Consider the following 17,176-nt stretch of genomic DNA (forward strand, 5'->3'; position numbering starts at 1 on the left):
AAACATATTTAAAACCAGTCGAGAAATATTTTGGTACCGTTCTGTAATGAAGATTGGACTATTCAATTTCTGATTTGAAAATACTTTGGGAATACTCTAAAACGACCGCGGTTACATTTTGATTATTCTACGTTAACATAATAGATCGACTCTGGGTCTATTCTGGAAACAGGGCACAAATCTACTCTGGAAACACTATGAAACTCACAAAGTTACGTAATAATTTTTGAATGTTCTTTGAGTGTTTCCAGAAAAATTTGAAATCCGCAAGCAGGTGCCGCAAAAAATTTAATTTTTAACGACCACCCTAATAAATATATATATAAATACTAGCTGTTACCCGCCCGCTCCGCTGGGCACAGCATTGTATTTAGAATTTAATAGAATTGTATTTTTAGATCTAGACTTGAAATTAAATTTTAGTATTGTTTTGACTTGCACAGATTCCAAATTCTATCGGATTGGCCTGTACCTTTTATCCATGTGATTATTCTAGCAAATACTTATTAGAACTTTCAATGTGCAATCACTATAACATTCTCGTGGCTTTCTTCCAAAAATGAATAATAATTAACATAAAGAAAAAAATTTGAAATAAACATTGAAAGTTTCAGTTAAAGTGATCGCAGGTCTCATAAGTGAAGTTGAAATCGGCCCAGCTTAAAGTGCGACGAATTTTGCTGTTATCTATGATTCTATCAAATTTTATATCTGTAGGAACAGTATTTGAAGAATGTACATTTTTTTACAACTATTACTCCCGTACTCCTATGTTGGGGAGGAATTTTGTAAGATCCTATTTGAGATGATTTCTACATTATAATTAAACGGTTCCAACAAAACTTTGAGTCCATAGAAACTATTGTTTGAAAATGAGAGATTTACATTGTTCACGCCCCCGCAATCCCTTTTGGGGTTAGAATTCGATAAATTCCATTCTCAGCTGAACTTGACATTATAAACGAAAATTCCTACTAAATTTGGAGTCTGTAGAAATTACAGTTTAGAAATTAAAATTTTAGATTTTAACACCCACCCCCGCAATCCCTATCGGAAGTAGAATTTTTTGAAATCCGTTTTGAGATGATCTCCTCATGACAAATAAAAGATTACTACCAAATTTACAGCTTTTAGAAGCTATGTTTTTTAACAAGATTTTTTGTTGTTAACACCCATCCCCGCAGTCCTTGTTGGGGGTGGTTTCTCGTAAAATCCGCTCGAGTCTATAAGAGCTATGTATTACAAACGGGAAATTTTCATTGTGAACGCCCCCACAATCTTTTTTAGGGTGGGATATAGTAAAATTCGTTCATGAATTATTTCTACACCACATATAGAAGATTCCTACGAAATTTAGAGTATGTAGGCCCTATAGTTTGGAAATTTAAAATTTTCATTGTTAACACCCACCCCCGCAACTCCCTGTAGGGTGGGATATCGTAGAATTCGTTCATAAATTATTTTTACATCATTTACAGAAGATTCCTACCAAATTTGGAGTAGATAGGAGCTATAGCTTGAAAATAAAAAATTTTCATTGTTAATAGCCACCCCCGCAACCTTCTGTGGGGGTGAGATATCGTAAAATTCGTTCATAGATTATTTCTACATCTCTTAAAGAAGATTCCTACCAAATTTGGAGTCGATAGGAGCTATAGTTTAAAAACGGGAATTTTTCATTGTTAACGCCCCCGCAAACCTCTTTGGGGGAGGAATTTTTTAAAATCCGTTCTTAGCTGACCTCTACATGGTGAAAGTAATATTCCTACCAAATTTCAAGTCTCTAGGTCTTATAGTTCCAGAGATATCGTGATGAGTGAGTATATACGTGGAAATCTCTTATATATATAGATATGAAAAATTGATGTGGGTACTCAAATGAAAGGTCTCGATGAGTGTAATGTCGGGGTGAGTTTATACCTTTAAAAATGTCAATATTTCACAAGATACAAGGTAATTTCTTTATTATGTATCTGGCGACAGAGCATTTTCGAATGCAGCCTAAAGACTTATCATCATAAATTTATCATCATAAATTGACTATTGGTAAGAATGCTATGAAACCATGAAAAGGCACAACTGCAGGTCAAGACTTTTCCAACGATACCAAATTTAACCAAAAAAACCCATTTTATCATATAAATACACTGGCCACAAAATTTAGCTTATTCTCTTAATAATATAGAATAATATAATTATGATGTATACTTAAAATATTAAAAATTTAATTAATGTCGACAGATAGTACTATATTGTCAAAGGCGTGTTTGTTAATAAAAAACAAATAACGACTTGAGCGCGAAAATACATAACAGCGATAACAAAATGTAAAAATATTTAAATCAGCAATCGGTTATTGTTTACTGATTTAGCTCGAAAACATATATCATATATATTATCTATCAGCAGTTGAAAATAAATCACGCGTAGCAGAGTTGTAAAATATAATGAAGTTAATGAGTCGATTAATTAATAACGTGTATTTATACAATTAAAGATAAAAGTTTGTTGTGTGAATGAGTCACGGGTGTGACAATTTTAGGCTGAGAATTCTTAGCGGTGATATGACTTGGGGTTCACCCGATGTCACTCTCTTAACTTAACATTTAACTTCTTGCTCTTCTTCATCGCATTAGTATCTTCTGTATATTTATATACACAAATCATTCTGCTCTATGTATAATCCTCGGCTCCGAACACGGTCACGTCACACAGAATCTTTGGCTTCTGCTTAAACTTATAAACCAGAATAAGAAGCATGCTTTATCTTATACCTTATACTCATCATCTGTCTCTGCTTCTGGTTATATTTTGCCCCGAGGGTCTCGAGTCTGCCAAATTTTCTGAAAAAAAAATTAATAAAATAATATCTCTAATTATTTTTATGCACTAAAATATTAACACAAAATAACTAATTTCACTTTTACATACAAGCGTTCTTATTTGCTAATGCTAATTGCAATTAAATTATGGAATCAGCTACCGTCTGAGCCTGGTGCTTTCAATAATTTCGCGGGGTTTGAGTGTGCAAATTAAAATTGTCTTTATTAAAAAGACACATGCACAGAAAAAAAAATTTCTTGCACCAAGAAAATTTTGAGAAAGACAAAAGTTATTTTGGAGCAAGAAGAAGTTTTCTTGGCTCAAGAAACTTTAATGAACGTATTTCTGCCCTTTTTCTTTAAATATTTTTTAAGCCATAAAAGTTAGCTTAAATCTATTAAATTTATTTTAAAGCTCACATGAATATCTTCAATTTAAGCTATTATTCGTCGAATTTTGATACTTTTTTCAATTTATTTCGTAGTTGGGAAAATTAAAAAAAAAATCAAGAATAAATTAATTTTTAGCTTTTATCATCAAATGACTTTAATCTGTTACAAATCCTATTTTTCAGGTTGATATCTTTGAATATCTAGTTGTTGCAGTCGGTCTCATATCGTTATTTGTAAAAATATAATAAAAAATAAATTTTAGGGCATTATTGCCTTTTAAATATATTAAAAATATATTAAAAAATAACTTGTTTTTTTCAATATTCAAACAAGAAATCTACTTATCCATGTCGGGTGTGGCTGAATGGCGCTTTTAATAAGCTTAGAATATGTTTTCAGATTTGCAAAAAAAAATTTATACGCCTTTAAGAAACACTTGTTCTAAAACAGTTTAATTTAATAAAAAAAAAAAAAAAAACACACCCTTCAATATTACACATTTGTATACTTTATATAAACAGTGTTTCGGATAGCACATTAGTGTTTATTTTTTTTCTTCAATTGATCGTCATAATTTTTCATCAAATATATCAGCTGTCATCACCATCAGTCATTATATTTTTTCCTACATCAAAACATGCTTTGAAATAATATCCTGTGAAGAAATATATAATCTTTTTTCTACAATAATAAATAAAGAAAACTTTTTTTCATTGATAAAAAAAAACGCGACATAATAAATAATATAAAAACTGACATTAATTATCCTTATCTAGTTTATTAGCATATCTAATCTGGCTATTCAAATAAACTACTTCAATTAATTATCATAACTATTATAATTGCAGGTGATAGACTTAAAAAAAATAAAAAGTATTTAAATATTTTTGAACATCGAAAATACTTAAAATAATAAAAATGACGTACTTAATAAAATAACAATTACGCATTATTATTAATTGTTATCTTGGGTCAACAACCTCGGCCTCTATTTTTTATAAACTATCCCAACATTATTTATCTGCTCTATTTAAGCGTCAAAATTATAAAAGTTCATTATTAATTTCCAATCTCCAGCACTTATAAATTAATAATTAGCGGAACGTAAATGTAATCTCCATTATCCAGATAAATTATCAATCGCATTAAATAATTGAAAGTATTATTTAAACCCACAGATAAATAATTCTACAAAATCAATATTGGTTAATTTTTCATCCTCTGTTCTTATCGGATATTTCAAGTCCCCTCGGTTAAATAATTACGCTAAATATTATTACAGCACAGAACAATGTGCATTCCTCGTAAAACTCCGCTTAGCATTCATGATATTTATCGCTAATACTTCTTACTCATTATTATACTCCGTTGCGCTGCTGTCATTTCCTACAAAAGCTAAACATTTTCTTTGCGCCAAGTTATCTTTCAAACTCAGCAAGATATATTCCAAAAGTCCTTATGAATATTTCTTCTCTAAATAAATTGTACGATATTTTAAATAAATTTTACGATAGTTTTTAAGTTATCTATTTGTGAATTTTTTGATCTGCAATTTTTGATATTTTATTTTTAATAATAATTTATAGCATCTTCCATTCACGTAGTGTCTCGCGCCACGTATCTAAAAATAAATATCAATTAAATATTCAAGTACTTGGAGGACATTTTTAATTTTGTTTATAAAGTGTTGATTTATTTATTTATTTGATAGCGCACTTATCAAAACCAAATAAGACTTATGCAAGTTTCTTTTTGCGCACCAATACTTATAATTCATTCGTTGTTATTGAGTGTAATAAACTATGGAATGCATTACCATCAGACATCACGTTGTCGCAAATAAAATGTTAATAAAATTCTGTTTTGTTAAAAGTATTTTTACTTCATTTTTATGAAAAATTCTTGATAGTTAAAATTACCAAATTTGAGCTATTTTTTATTGATATTTCTTCTTTATATTTAAATTGATTAATCTTATTAAAAAATAAAGCCAGAATTATCTTTTAAATAGTAAAAAATTATTTTTTGATATTGAACAAAAAATTTTCTATTTTTCAAATAAAAAAAAATCTGATCAAAAATTAATTAACTTTAAAAATAAATTAGTAATTATAAAAATTTATTTTTTTCAATTAAAAACTTCGATCAAAAATATTACTTTCCATAAAAAATAATTAACAACAATTAATAATTAACAAAATAATAAAATTTGAGCTTCTATTTTATTAATATTTCTTCTTTATATTTGAATTAATTAATTTTATTAAAAAATAAATCTTAAATTATCATTAAAATAGTAAAAAATTTATCTTTAGTATTGAGAAAAAAATTTTTTTTTTAATTAAAAAAAAAATAATCTGATCAAAATTTAATTATAAGAAGAAAAATAATTGTAACTTTAAAAAGAAATTAGCAACTATAAAATCTATTTTTTTCAATTGAAAACTTCGATCAAAATTATTACTTTCTTTCAAAAATAATTAACAACAGAATAAAATGTTGAATTAAAAAAAAAAATTCATGATTAGAAGAAAAAAATCATGAGTTTTGTAAAAAATTAGCAATTACCTATAAAAAATATTTTGTTCAATTAAAAACTTCGATCAAAAATATTACTTTCCTTAAAAAATAATTAACTACAGAATAAAATGTTCAATTTTTTAAAAAATTAATAATTAGAAGAAAAAAAATAATACCAAAGTTCGCCGAGATTTTTGGTTTTTTTATTTATTAAATTAGCACAAAAAAATATTTTTTAAAAATTGAACCTAAAGTTTTTAAAGTTTTTTGCAAATGAAATCTTAAAAAAATTTTTTTATGATAAATGTTTTCATTAAAAAAATTATAAAAATTTTTAGATGTCAGCTATTAACTTAATTTTCATGAAAAAAATCATCAATTTTGTAAAAAATCAGCAATTATACAAACTATTTTGTTTAATTAAAAACTTTGAACAATTTTTCAAAAATAAATAATTTCAAAATAAAATATTTAATTTTTCTTCTAAAGTAGTAAAAAAAATTCATAATTTTTTTTAACTATTCAATAGATAAAAATGACCACTAAAAAGCTAAAATAAAAAAATAATGACTTAAATTTAGCTGTCACTTGATCATTTAAAAACTTTTTTTTAACAAACAAATTTGTTCCAAAAAATTATTTTAAAAAATTGCATTTTTAAAATTTCTACTCATCAATTTTTTTTCAAATTTTTTTTGCTATAATTTATTTGTTACAAAAATTTTTAAAATTATTAAATATCAGCTAAATAAATTTTCATAAAAAAATAATTCCCAATCAATATCCCCATTAATTAAAAAAATGCCTTCCTTCAATTATAATCCTCTTACATTCACGTGCATGATACTTATGCGTGTCAGTGGTCGCGTTGTGGGTACGCAGGCTATTTTGACGGGAAGGTCACATGACTAGACGTTCGACCGACGTCAACGCACACAGACATATAAAAAAAATCCACACAAATTTATATACACAGTAAGTACTTACATAGAGTGATATATGTATATATCCCTCGATGAATATGTATGTACCGACCCCTCTGCGCCTACAGCCTGTGGCATAAACTCCCCGCTGTATTGGCGCACATACATATATCATATATATTACATATATACTTAGATTTTACATAGGGAGCAGGGTAGACGACAAGTCGGTGGGGGAGGAGGTCCGTCGCGACTGTATACATTGAACGAGGTCGCGAAATACATACACATAACCCCGAGGGCTCGACGCGCTTGTGCACTTGTATCCAGATGGCGCTTACCAGAAATCTCTCCATGCATATATTCATAAAAATATATAAAGTACATAACACAGCCTTAGCTCAGAGGTGTGTGTGTTAAAGTACAGTTTGAACTTCTGCGCTTGTGCGTTTAACATAGCACTAGATTCTGTGGTAGTGCTAGTGTGGACTGGACTGTAGCATCGGTGAAGGTGTCTAGACCTACGACAGATTCATTTTATTATTTATAATAATAATAATTGATATTATTGTTACCAAGAAACAGTTGATGATAATAATAATAGATTAAATAATAATTTATTTAAAAAGTTACCTGTTAATTGTTTAGCTTTTGATGTTTCTCTAGTTTATGTTTTGTTGAATTGAATTGAAGGTTTTTGTTCTCAAGCTCAAGCGTATATGCGTGGAGGAGCCACGAGTAGTGGCCTGGTGTGTCGTCATGCGTATACGATCGATACGCCATTCCGGCGCGGCATGTCAACCAAACGGTCAAGATATTGCTGTAGTTCCAGTTTATTTTTCTGTCATAAGTGGGTTCGCTGAAAATCATCAAATATACTTTATTTTAAACTTGATTTTTTAAAACTAAAAGTGTTATGTGGATTTAAAGTGTTATTATTATTATAATTATTAAAGTTAATTAAATATTATTATTTATTATTAATTATAAACAAAAAAAAATACTTTAAAAATTAAATGATAGAACCTGGTGCAATGGTACTGGGCATCAGCCCATGTCATTGCAGAATAATAAGCGTATGGAGTGTTGTCAGTTGATGTATAGTAAATAATAGTAAATGATTTGTTTGTAGTGGTGATTAAATGCGGCTGGTGAGGGAAGAGGAAGAAGAAGAAGAAGAAGAAGAAGAAGAAGACGAAGAAGAGCCAGAAGAAGAATAATAATATAAGCTAGCAAAGTTAAGAGGAAGAATAAGAAGCAGCGTACAAGTACAGGCCACCGACCTGTACCCATGACCGAGCCGAGTGTTGTGGCACTGGTGTAGCCTAACTTCTCCGAGGAGGCGGGGGCCGCATTACAACCTCTCTTCTCAGCTCCTCATTTTATTACACTGTATGTAGACTGAGATAAATAGAGAAGGTCTTTCTCACACAGTTAAGACTCACGCTAGGTACTAGGTACTGCTAAAAAATAGCGGACGCTTTTTTGGTTAAAGTTTAAGTTATATATGCGATACGATGCGCAACGGGTTTTATTCGGTTGTGCGCCGTTTAGTGCTTATAATTATTTGATGCCATCAAGTGGATTCTGCAGATCAGTGCTTCGATTTTATTTTTTTATTTTTATTGTTATTATTATAATCATTTTTATTATTACTATTATTATTGTTATTATTATTACGACAAGTACTGTTAGTGAGGACTGTAAATATGGCCCGAGTCTGGCAAGGAATATTTTTGCTCAACCAGTTTTAACCTAAAAGTAAAATATTTTAGAGATAAAATATTAACGAGTGACAATGGAGACGCTGTTGCCAGGACACACGACTAATCAGTCGTACAGCCCGCAACTGAAGACAGTCTTGAAGACATATCAGCTGTCTGCAGTTAAAAGCCTGCAGGGACCGAGTTCCGCCCTGCTGGGAATGGACTGCAAGAATTTACTCCAAGAGCAGTTTCATTTTTCGTCACTGAGATGCTCGGACACTTGCGAGGGGAATCTTGACAAGGATTCCTGCAAGGGGAAAGAGTTTATCAGAGACCGGTTGGATGTAGTGGAAAGATTAGACCGCGAGGATTCTGAAGACTCTCAGACAGAGAGGGTGAAGGTTGACAAACGGGAGCTCGAGTTCCAGATCCCGATTCTGACAGCTCCGGACCAGAGCTGCTCGGAACGGTGCGAGACCTTACTGGAGAACGAGCGGATTTCCTGCTTTGTAGTCGGAGGCGAGCGGAGACTCTGCTTGCCCCAGATCCTCAACACCGTGCTTCAGGACTTCTCGCTCCAGCAGATCAACCAGGTTTGCGATGAGCTGCAGATCTACTGCTCGAGGTGCACTCACGACCAGCTGGAAGAATTGAAGCTTTCAGGAATTCTTCCTAGGAACGCGCCCTCCTGCGGGCTGATCACTCAGACCGATGCTGAGAGACTGGTCAGCGCGCTGCTCCTTCGCACTGAGACCAGGGAGCTGCATCCTGAAGAGGTGTTGCTCAAACATCATCGGGAGGATAAAGAGCTTGGGCTGTGTAAGAAGGAGGAGCTTGATGACTCGATCGTCAGGTTTAAAGTGTACCACGAGTGCTTTGGCAAGTGCAAGGGGGTCTTTGATGCTGATCTCTTTGACTCTGAGGACTCCGCGTGCATTGAATGTCTCGAGTGCGGTGGACAGTTCTCGCCTCAGAGGTTTGTTAGACACGCTCATCGGCCTCTCGAGAACAGGACTTGTCATTGGGGGTTTGATTCTACTAACTGGCGGTCTTATTTACTCTTATCTAGGGACCAGCCGCATTATACTAAAGTTGTTAGTTTGTTTCGGAATCTCAAGGATAGATATCCTGTTCCTAATTACAGCAAGAGAAAAGCTCCGGAGGTAAGCTTCTTGCATGTGATTTGGTTTTTTTTTAATTTCAGGTTGCTAGATTGTAATTTATGAGGCTTTAGTAAATCAATTTTTCAATAAAAAAAAAATTATAACAATTTTTAGATGACTAACTTAATTTTCATGAAAGACATTTGATAATTTTTATAAATTTTTTAACTAATAAATTATAGCAAGAAAAATTTATTTAAAAATTTCATCTTTAGAAGCTCTAAAAAATTATAAATGCAATTTTTTAAAAATGGTGTATTAAAAAAAAATCAAAAATTGTCAAGTGTTTGCTAATTTCAATGTCAAATTTTTTTATTTTTCTTGATAAATAAATTAAAAAATAGGATCTATAATTTGTTATAGATTTTGAAGGCAAAATTTTTTATTAGAATTCACTCTTGCTAGAATTTATTTGTTGAAAAAATTCTAAAAATTATCAAATGTTTTAATTTCATTATCATTAAATTTAATTAAATTTTTGGTAAATATTTAAAAGTGAGGTTGATAATTTTAATTTTCATTTTTTTGAACGAAACTTCTATTTGATTTTTTTGATATATTTTTTTTCGAAAAATAAATAAAATAATGAACAATTAAAAAAAAAAAAAAAAAGTTGATAATCAAAATTTTAATAAATTTTCAAAAATATTTATAAATTTTTTAGAAAATTGTGATATTCAACTTTTTTTTTTTTAATTGTTAGTTTTTTAATGTACTTTTCAAAAAAAAAAAAAAAGATAAAATAGAAATTTTATCCAAAAACATGAGAGCCAAAACTTTTTCCAACTTTTGAAGGCAAAAAATCTATCGAAATCTTTATTTTTTTCTTTCACAACATTTTTTATCATAAATGCACCGAAAAAACAAGCAGAATCAAAAAACAATTTGAAAATGTTAATTTTTCATCTAGTTATGGCCCAAAATAGGGTTGACCTCACTTGTAAATAATAAACATTTTTTTTTATGGAGGTAATTGTTTCGATGAGAGCTTAGGAGAAAAATTTAATTGTTAATGTTTTTTTTTTCTTCATGGTGGATTTATAAGAATTTTAAGTTTAGAAAATTCTTTATAATTTTTTTTTTTTTTTTTATGATATTGAATCTGGGACATCTGACAATTTTTAGAATTTTTTGTTTGACAGTTAAGAAATTATGATAAAGCTTTTGAGAAAATTCAAGTTGTAAAAAATTAAAAAAAAATTGCGAGTGCAATTTTTAGTAAATATTTTTGAGATAAGAATAAAAAATGGTCAGACGTCTTCTGCTAAGTTAAAGCTAAATTTTTTTGTAGATAAAAATCTAGAAATTTACTTGACTTGTTTTGTTTAAGTGATGATTTTAAAGAGTTGGACAATTTAAATAAAATTATATGATTGAAAAATTTTTATGAATTTTTGCAAAATTTATGTTTCAACTTTCAATTAAAGATTTAAAGGTGATAAGGTATTTTTCAATTTTGCATAAAAAAAATATGATTGTCAATATATCAATTTTTTGGAATTAATAAAATTGTGAAAATTCGAAAAATTTTATCGATTATTTATTTTTTTATTTATTATATTTTGATACGAAATTGAGAAAAAAAAAACGTCAAAATTTACCATTTTTTTCATAAATTCAAAGAATATTTAAATCTTGACTTCGAGATATTTTTTTTACTCTAAAAATTAATGTTTGAAAAATTTTTGTTAAAAAAAACAAATATGAATTTTTTTACTTTTGAATTAAATAAATATATACAAAAAATTTATTTTCCGAATTATATTCATAAATTCACCGCAACGAAGAATAAAAAAACTTGAATAAGTTAATTTTTCGATTTTTTTTATGATAAAAAAATTTTAGAGCTCACCATCTAAACAATTACCAATAAATATAAAATAATGATATTTTCAGATATTTTGCTTGTTTGAAAAGAGTTGGTTAAATTTTCTTTATTAAAAAAAAATTATTAAACAAATAAGAAGCATGCTTAACTACAATTAAAAATCAATAGAATATTCCAATATTCTAACTTATTATATATGGACGATATATATTATATCGAGTATTGAGCCACTTGAAATAAAATAAACAATGAATCATTAAATTTTCATCTAATTATTATGAAATAACTTTGGCACGGATTTAGACTCCTACTTTTTACAGCTCTAGAAATTTTAAATCGATACGCTGATAAATTAACTGTAATATAAAAACTATATTTGCTTTTAAAATTAAAATTTTACAAAGATATATTTTTTAAAGATTAAATTATAAAATTAGGGATTTTTTTTTTTTTTTTACTGAAAGAAACTATATAAAAAATTTTTTAATTTAGTACCAAATTATTATCGAATTACTCTTAAAATGACTAATAACTCCTAAAATATTAATTTTTTCAAAAAATTATCAGACCAAAATTGTAGCTTACAAAATTTCCCAACAAAAACATTCTTATACTGTAGGTCTATCTTCAATATTTTAGGAGATATAGTAACTAATTAAATATTATTCATATAGTTAAAAATGATAAATCATTATCTAGTCACTATAAAAATGATTAAAATTTCTGAATTAATTTTATCCAAAATTAATTTTAAAGGACCAAAATTGTAGCTTATAAAATTTCCTAACAATAATATCTTAATACTAAGATTTATATTCAATATTTTAAGAGATATACTAACTTTTTAAATATTATAGTCTACGCCCGCTACTATGCAACTATGTAGGCAAAGAGTGCCACTGGAAATTTTAAAATTGTAAAAAATCAGACGAATCTGACAATGAAAAATTCACTGAAATCTGTGAATAGGAACTTTTGTTATTAAAAAAAAACGTTTTTCAAGTAAAGCCTTGATCGACTTTAAATGATTCCCATAAGAATATTTTTCATAAGAGATTAATTTAATTTATATAATAAAAAAATTCAATCTTTTCTGAATTGATTGGTCACATAATATTACCAAAAATGTTAATAAATACTAGCAAAAAAAATAATTTATTAAATTAAAATACAGAAAATTATCATTCATATATTCAAAAATGAAAAATCATTACCGTCACTATAAAAATAGTTACAACTCCTAAAATATTGATTTTTTCAAAAAATTATAAGACCAAAATTGTAGCTTATAAAAGCATTTTTATACTATAGATTTATATTCTAGAAGATATAGTAATTTATAAAGTATTATTCATCGTGAGAAATGAAAATCGTCATCAAGTCACCATAAAAATAATCGTCTTTCCCAAAATATTATTATTATTATTATTTTTTTTTTATTGTTATTATTATTATCATTATTATTATTATTATTAATATACCTGAATGATTTACCTAGAGTTTAAGCATACAAATATTCCTTGCCAAATTGCCAATTTTACTTTTTTATAAATAGATTTCTCCAAAGAGCTTATTCAAGTGTAGTATATAGTTGAGTAAAGTAATAGTGTGTGCAAAGAGCCACATTCCATTTAATTTTCTACGAAAATTTTTGTATCACGATGATTAATATTATTCTTAATTAAACAAATTAAAAAAATTAAATAAAGGCAAATAAAACATGTTATTACCACAAGAGTTATTATATTAGAGTAAGAAGAATATATTAATTAATATTAAACAGAGTGAATTTATTAAAATAAAAATGATATTATACTTAGTAGATTAAATTAATAATGTATTTTTATTATTTCAGATAAGGCATGATATTGAGAAATTGCCCAAACGTATGAAGAAAGAATTGAACCGCGATGACTGCGGTATATATGCCAGCAATAATGGATTGATGTATCCAGTATCAGCGACCGGTACCGACGGTGATCCTTATTTAATGCAGTGGGCTGTTTTTGAATTAGCTGCACGTGGTGCATCGGCATTTAGACCTTGGAATGCTGCTGCTGCTGCTTCATGTAAACATAGAGATAAGTAAGTTTTCTATCAATAAATAAATACACTGTTTTAAATATTCTTCTAATGTATTTTACTAATTATTTTTTTTTTTTTATTGTTATATGTGAGTCATTTTACATAATTACACGCATTTGGAAGGCAAAAAAAAAAGGGATTTTTTAATTTACTCACTTTTAACTTTACTAATAATTTTTTTTAATATAAAATTAAAAATTAGAAAAATAAATTCTTTTTTTTATCAAAGATTAATAAAACATTAAAGTTAGCTGTCACGTGACAAACTTTTAATTTTATTTAACAATTAAATTAATTTTAAAAAATTATTTTTAAAAAATTGCATTTTTAATTTTTTAAAATTTCTACATGTCAATTTTTTTTTCTTATTTTTTTTTGACATAATTTATTTGTTAACAAAAGTTCTAAAAATTATTAAATATCTGATAAATTAATTTTCATAAGATTAATACGAAGTAATAAAATTTTGAAATTCTGGGCTGAATATTAAAGATACGAAAAAATCATAAGAAAATTTTTTAGAAAGAAATTTAATTATCAAAAAGGTACTTATCAATTACTTTGTAGATTCTCATCCATGTTTTGCGAAATATTAAACAGCAAATCTTGAGAACGTAGACAATAGCAATAAGATGTTAAATTTTTAAAAAATGCAACGTTTCGTTGGCTTTATTTCCAACTTATTTAGGCATACTGTAAAAATACAATTATAAACAATTACATAAGACATACTTGACAAAAATTATTTATACAGAAAGAGATGAAAATATCAATAAAAATATTACTTGTACGGTTAACATCCTCGTGGCAAAACTCTTGTAATAAATACTACGTCAAAAAATAATACTTTAATAAGACTAGACTGATCCATTGCACGTGTGCATTTTTTTAAATTTCTCATTACTTAAAAAACAACGTAATTTAATTATCATCTAATTTTTACTGTACTTATCAATTTTTATTTATCTCTTATCATTTAGTCAGAATTTTAATTTCAAATGCGATTCTTAGCGACTTTGAGTATATCGCGAGTTTAAAAAATTTTAATTCAAAATTTTTGGTTAAATATTGGAGATATCAAAAATCAAGAAAACTTTTTTGAAGGAAATTTAATTATCTATCAAAAAAGTCCTTTTCGATTTTTTTTTTTTTTTTTTTTTTTTTTTCATTTAGCCAGAATTTCAATTTCAAATTTAATTTCAATTGTCTCTGATAAAACCACTTATTGAGAAAGTTAAAAATTAAAATTCTGGGTTGAATATTGAAAATAAAAAAAATTATAAGATATCTTTTTTGTAGGAAATTTAATTATCTATCAAAAGGGTTCTTATCAATTTTTATTTAAAATTATAAGAGAACTTTTTTGTAGGAAATTTAATTGGTAATCGAAAAAAATAGACCGGAAAAAATTTTAAAGTTATGAAAAATTCATATTATTTTATTAAAATAATAATAATAATAATTGTATCACACCTACAATTTTCCTGAAAAACAAGCACACCCCAAGAGTGATCGCTCCATTTTTTGTTAAAAAAAAAATATTATTTATTATTATTATTATAATTTTTATTTATTTATAATAATTTTAATGAAATAATATGAATTTTTCATATCTTTAAAATTTTTTACGGGATTTAATTTAATTATCTATCAAAAAGGTCCTTATCAATTTTTATTTATCTCTATTTCATTTATCCAAAATTTTAATTTTAAATTTAATTTCAATTCTCTCTGATAAGACCACGAATGAAGAAAGTTAAAAATTAAAATTCTGAATTGAACATTAAAAATAAAAAAAAATTATAAGATACCTTTTTTTTTTTAGCAAATTAAATTTTCTATAAAAATAGTCCTCATAAGTTTTACCATATCTCACTGTTCAGTCAAAATTCTACTCAAATTGATATCTTACAAGATAAGATCTATCAATCAGAAATTATCAAAATTTATATTTTTAACAAAATAAAGTTAAAAAAAAAAATTTCTGATTAAAATTTTAGTCTAAAAAAATAAAAAATTCCAAATGAGTATAACTATTTGTTATTTTCTATTTAATAAAAAAAATAACATATTAATAATAATTTTTTTTTTAAAACAGTTCACCACTGGTGCCTGCATATCTAAGCCGTGGTCCACCGGTGCTGCAACACCCAGAGCGTGTGGTCCCACTATCAGATTGCGAGCGCTTTGAACCCCATTATCAGCCGAACGTAGCCTTGGCACCAGTGCCGACGCCATCGATAACGCCAGTCCCGCCGTCATTATCATCAGGCATACCAGTACCTGTAGTCGCTCCGCGACGTCATTACCACGAGAAAAGGCATCATCACCGGTCGCTCAGCCCGGAGGATAACAACAAACTAGACACCGTTGTTATAAAGGTAGAAAAACCTTCGTCACCTGCACCTGAACAAGATATTGTTGATAATTATCAATCATCGACACCAGATCCTCACGATAATGACAACAACAATCCTCTTGGTAATGATAATAATGATAATGATATCGACAAACAAGACAGTGTTATTGTCAACGATATTAATCACGATATCAGTCACACTAATGACACTGACACCGACAAGGCTGAAGAAAAATCCAAAACGACTGACGAAGAAGAAAGCAGCGCCGTTACATCATCGACAGTCAACGTCGAGCCGACTGACTCTCTTTCTTCAGCAAGTTCTTCTTCAGCATCTCCAGAATTGTTCGACCCTTCGGCGCTTGTCGACTTGGAAGAACGGCTCGTCACCTTAAAAGTTCCCCAGGATGTGTTGACGCTCGCCAAAAAAGTCACCAACGAGTTTCGGCAGTTGTTGCTCCAACGCAACAACGATTTGCGCGAAATTAAACGCCTGAAAGATCAGTTGAATAATTTTAATCATAATCATAGTTGTAATAATAATAGTAATAATTTATTACCGAGTAATGATTGTAATGATATTAAAGCTGATAATGATACCAATGTTGTTGTAGACAGTACTGATACCGTTGATGATCCGAGTAATGAATTTGCTGATAGTAAGGAGCCTGAATCTGTTGTACCGAAAACTACCGACAGATAATTATATTGAGAAAGATTAATTATTTTACTTTTAGATTTATAAACCGGGATTTTTAGTGATGAGATTATTGTGACGGAATATCTGTGCTGTGAGAACGTCATGGGAAGTTCGGCGCACGAGCATTATGTGTGTGATCTAACACGAGTCGAAGTTTGAGCTCTGGGTAGCATCACAAAATATCCACGTTTTTTTGATGAATAAAAAAACATTTTTTTTCTGTTAAAATATCATGAAAGATTTTTAAAAATTATTTTTTGCTGTTTTTAAAAAACCCTTAAATTTTTTTATGGGGTATTTTGTTATGTAGCCAAGCTCTGTTATGTTGGTAAATTATAATAGGATAAATCGATAAAAAAGTTGACTTAAAAAAATTTTTGAGCTAAGAAATTACACGGAAAGAACAAAATGGTACTGGATATCATCCTAGATTATACTCAGTGATATCTGTGGTGAAAAAAAATCTCAGATAGTAGCTAGTATAATCCAGATTACACTGGGTGATATCTGGATTACATTAATTGTAATCTGGATTATACTAGCTACTATCTGAAATTTTTTTTACTCGGTATAATCTAGGATGATATCCAGTGTCATCTTGTTCTTTTCGTGTACTCTCAATTAAAAATTTTTTTGGTAAATATTTGAAAATGGGTTTAACGATTTTAATTTTCATT

The 17,176-nt window shown here is 28.1% G+C and overlaps 1 protein-coding gene and 1 long non-coding RNA gene across 2 annotated transcripts; one reads left to right on the top strand and one right to left on the bottom strand.

The window, feature by feature from the left end:
• Positions 1-2,193: 2,193 nt before the first annotated feature.
• LOC123270962 lies at positions 2,194-7,532 on the bottom strand. The gene is made up of 3 exons (XR_006510741.1): positions 7,292-7,532; positions 6,723-7,179; positions 2,194-2,843 (listed from the first exon to the last, which is right to left on the bottom strand). It is a non-coding gene; the product is annotated as an uncharacterized LOC123270962 (long non-coding RNA).
• Positions 7,527-16,687, top strand: LOC123270959 (ski oncogene). The gene is made up of 3 exons (XM_044737144.1): positions 7,527-9,527; positions 13,211-13,440; positions 15,539-16,687. Exons 1-3 carry the CDS (start codon positions 8,457-8,459, stop codon positions 16,500-16,502), a joined length of 2,265 nt encoding a protein of 754 aa, XP_044593079.1. The 5' UTR covers positions 7,527-8,456; the 3' UTR covers positions 16,503-16,687.
• The last annotated feature ends 489 nt before the right edge of the window (positions 16,688-17,176 follow it).

This window comes from Cotesia glomerata, linkage group LG8 (assembly GCF_020080835.1).
Source record: "Cotesia glomerata isolate CgM1 linkage group LG8, MPM_Cglom_v2.3, whole genome shotgun sequence".
Taxonomy (NCBI): Eukaryota; Metazoa; Arthropoda; class Insecta; order Hymenoptera; family Braconidae; genus Cotesia; species Cotesia glomerata.

Bases quoted from the DNA above. Each gene is read 5' to 3' on its own strand.
- LOC123270959 (XM_044737144.1), top strand. From the start codon at position 8,457: ATGGAGACGCTGTTGCCAGGACACACGACTAATCAGTCGTACAGCCCG. The intron at 9,528-13,210 runs GTAAGCTTCTTG...TTATTATTTCAG, and splicing joins GCAAGAGAAAAGCTCCGGAG to ATAAGGCATGATATTGAGAA. The intron at 13,441-15,538 runs GTAAGTTTTCTA...TTTTTAAAACAG, and splicing joins TCATGTAAACATAGAGATAA to TTCACCACTGGTGCCTGCAT.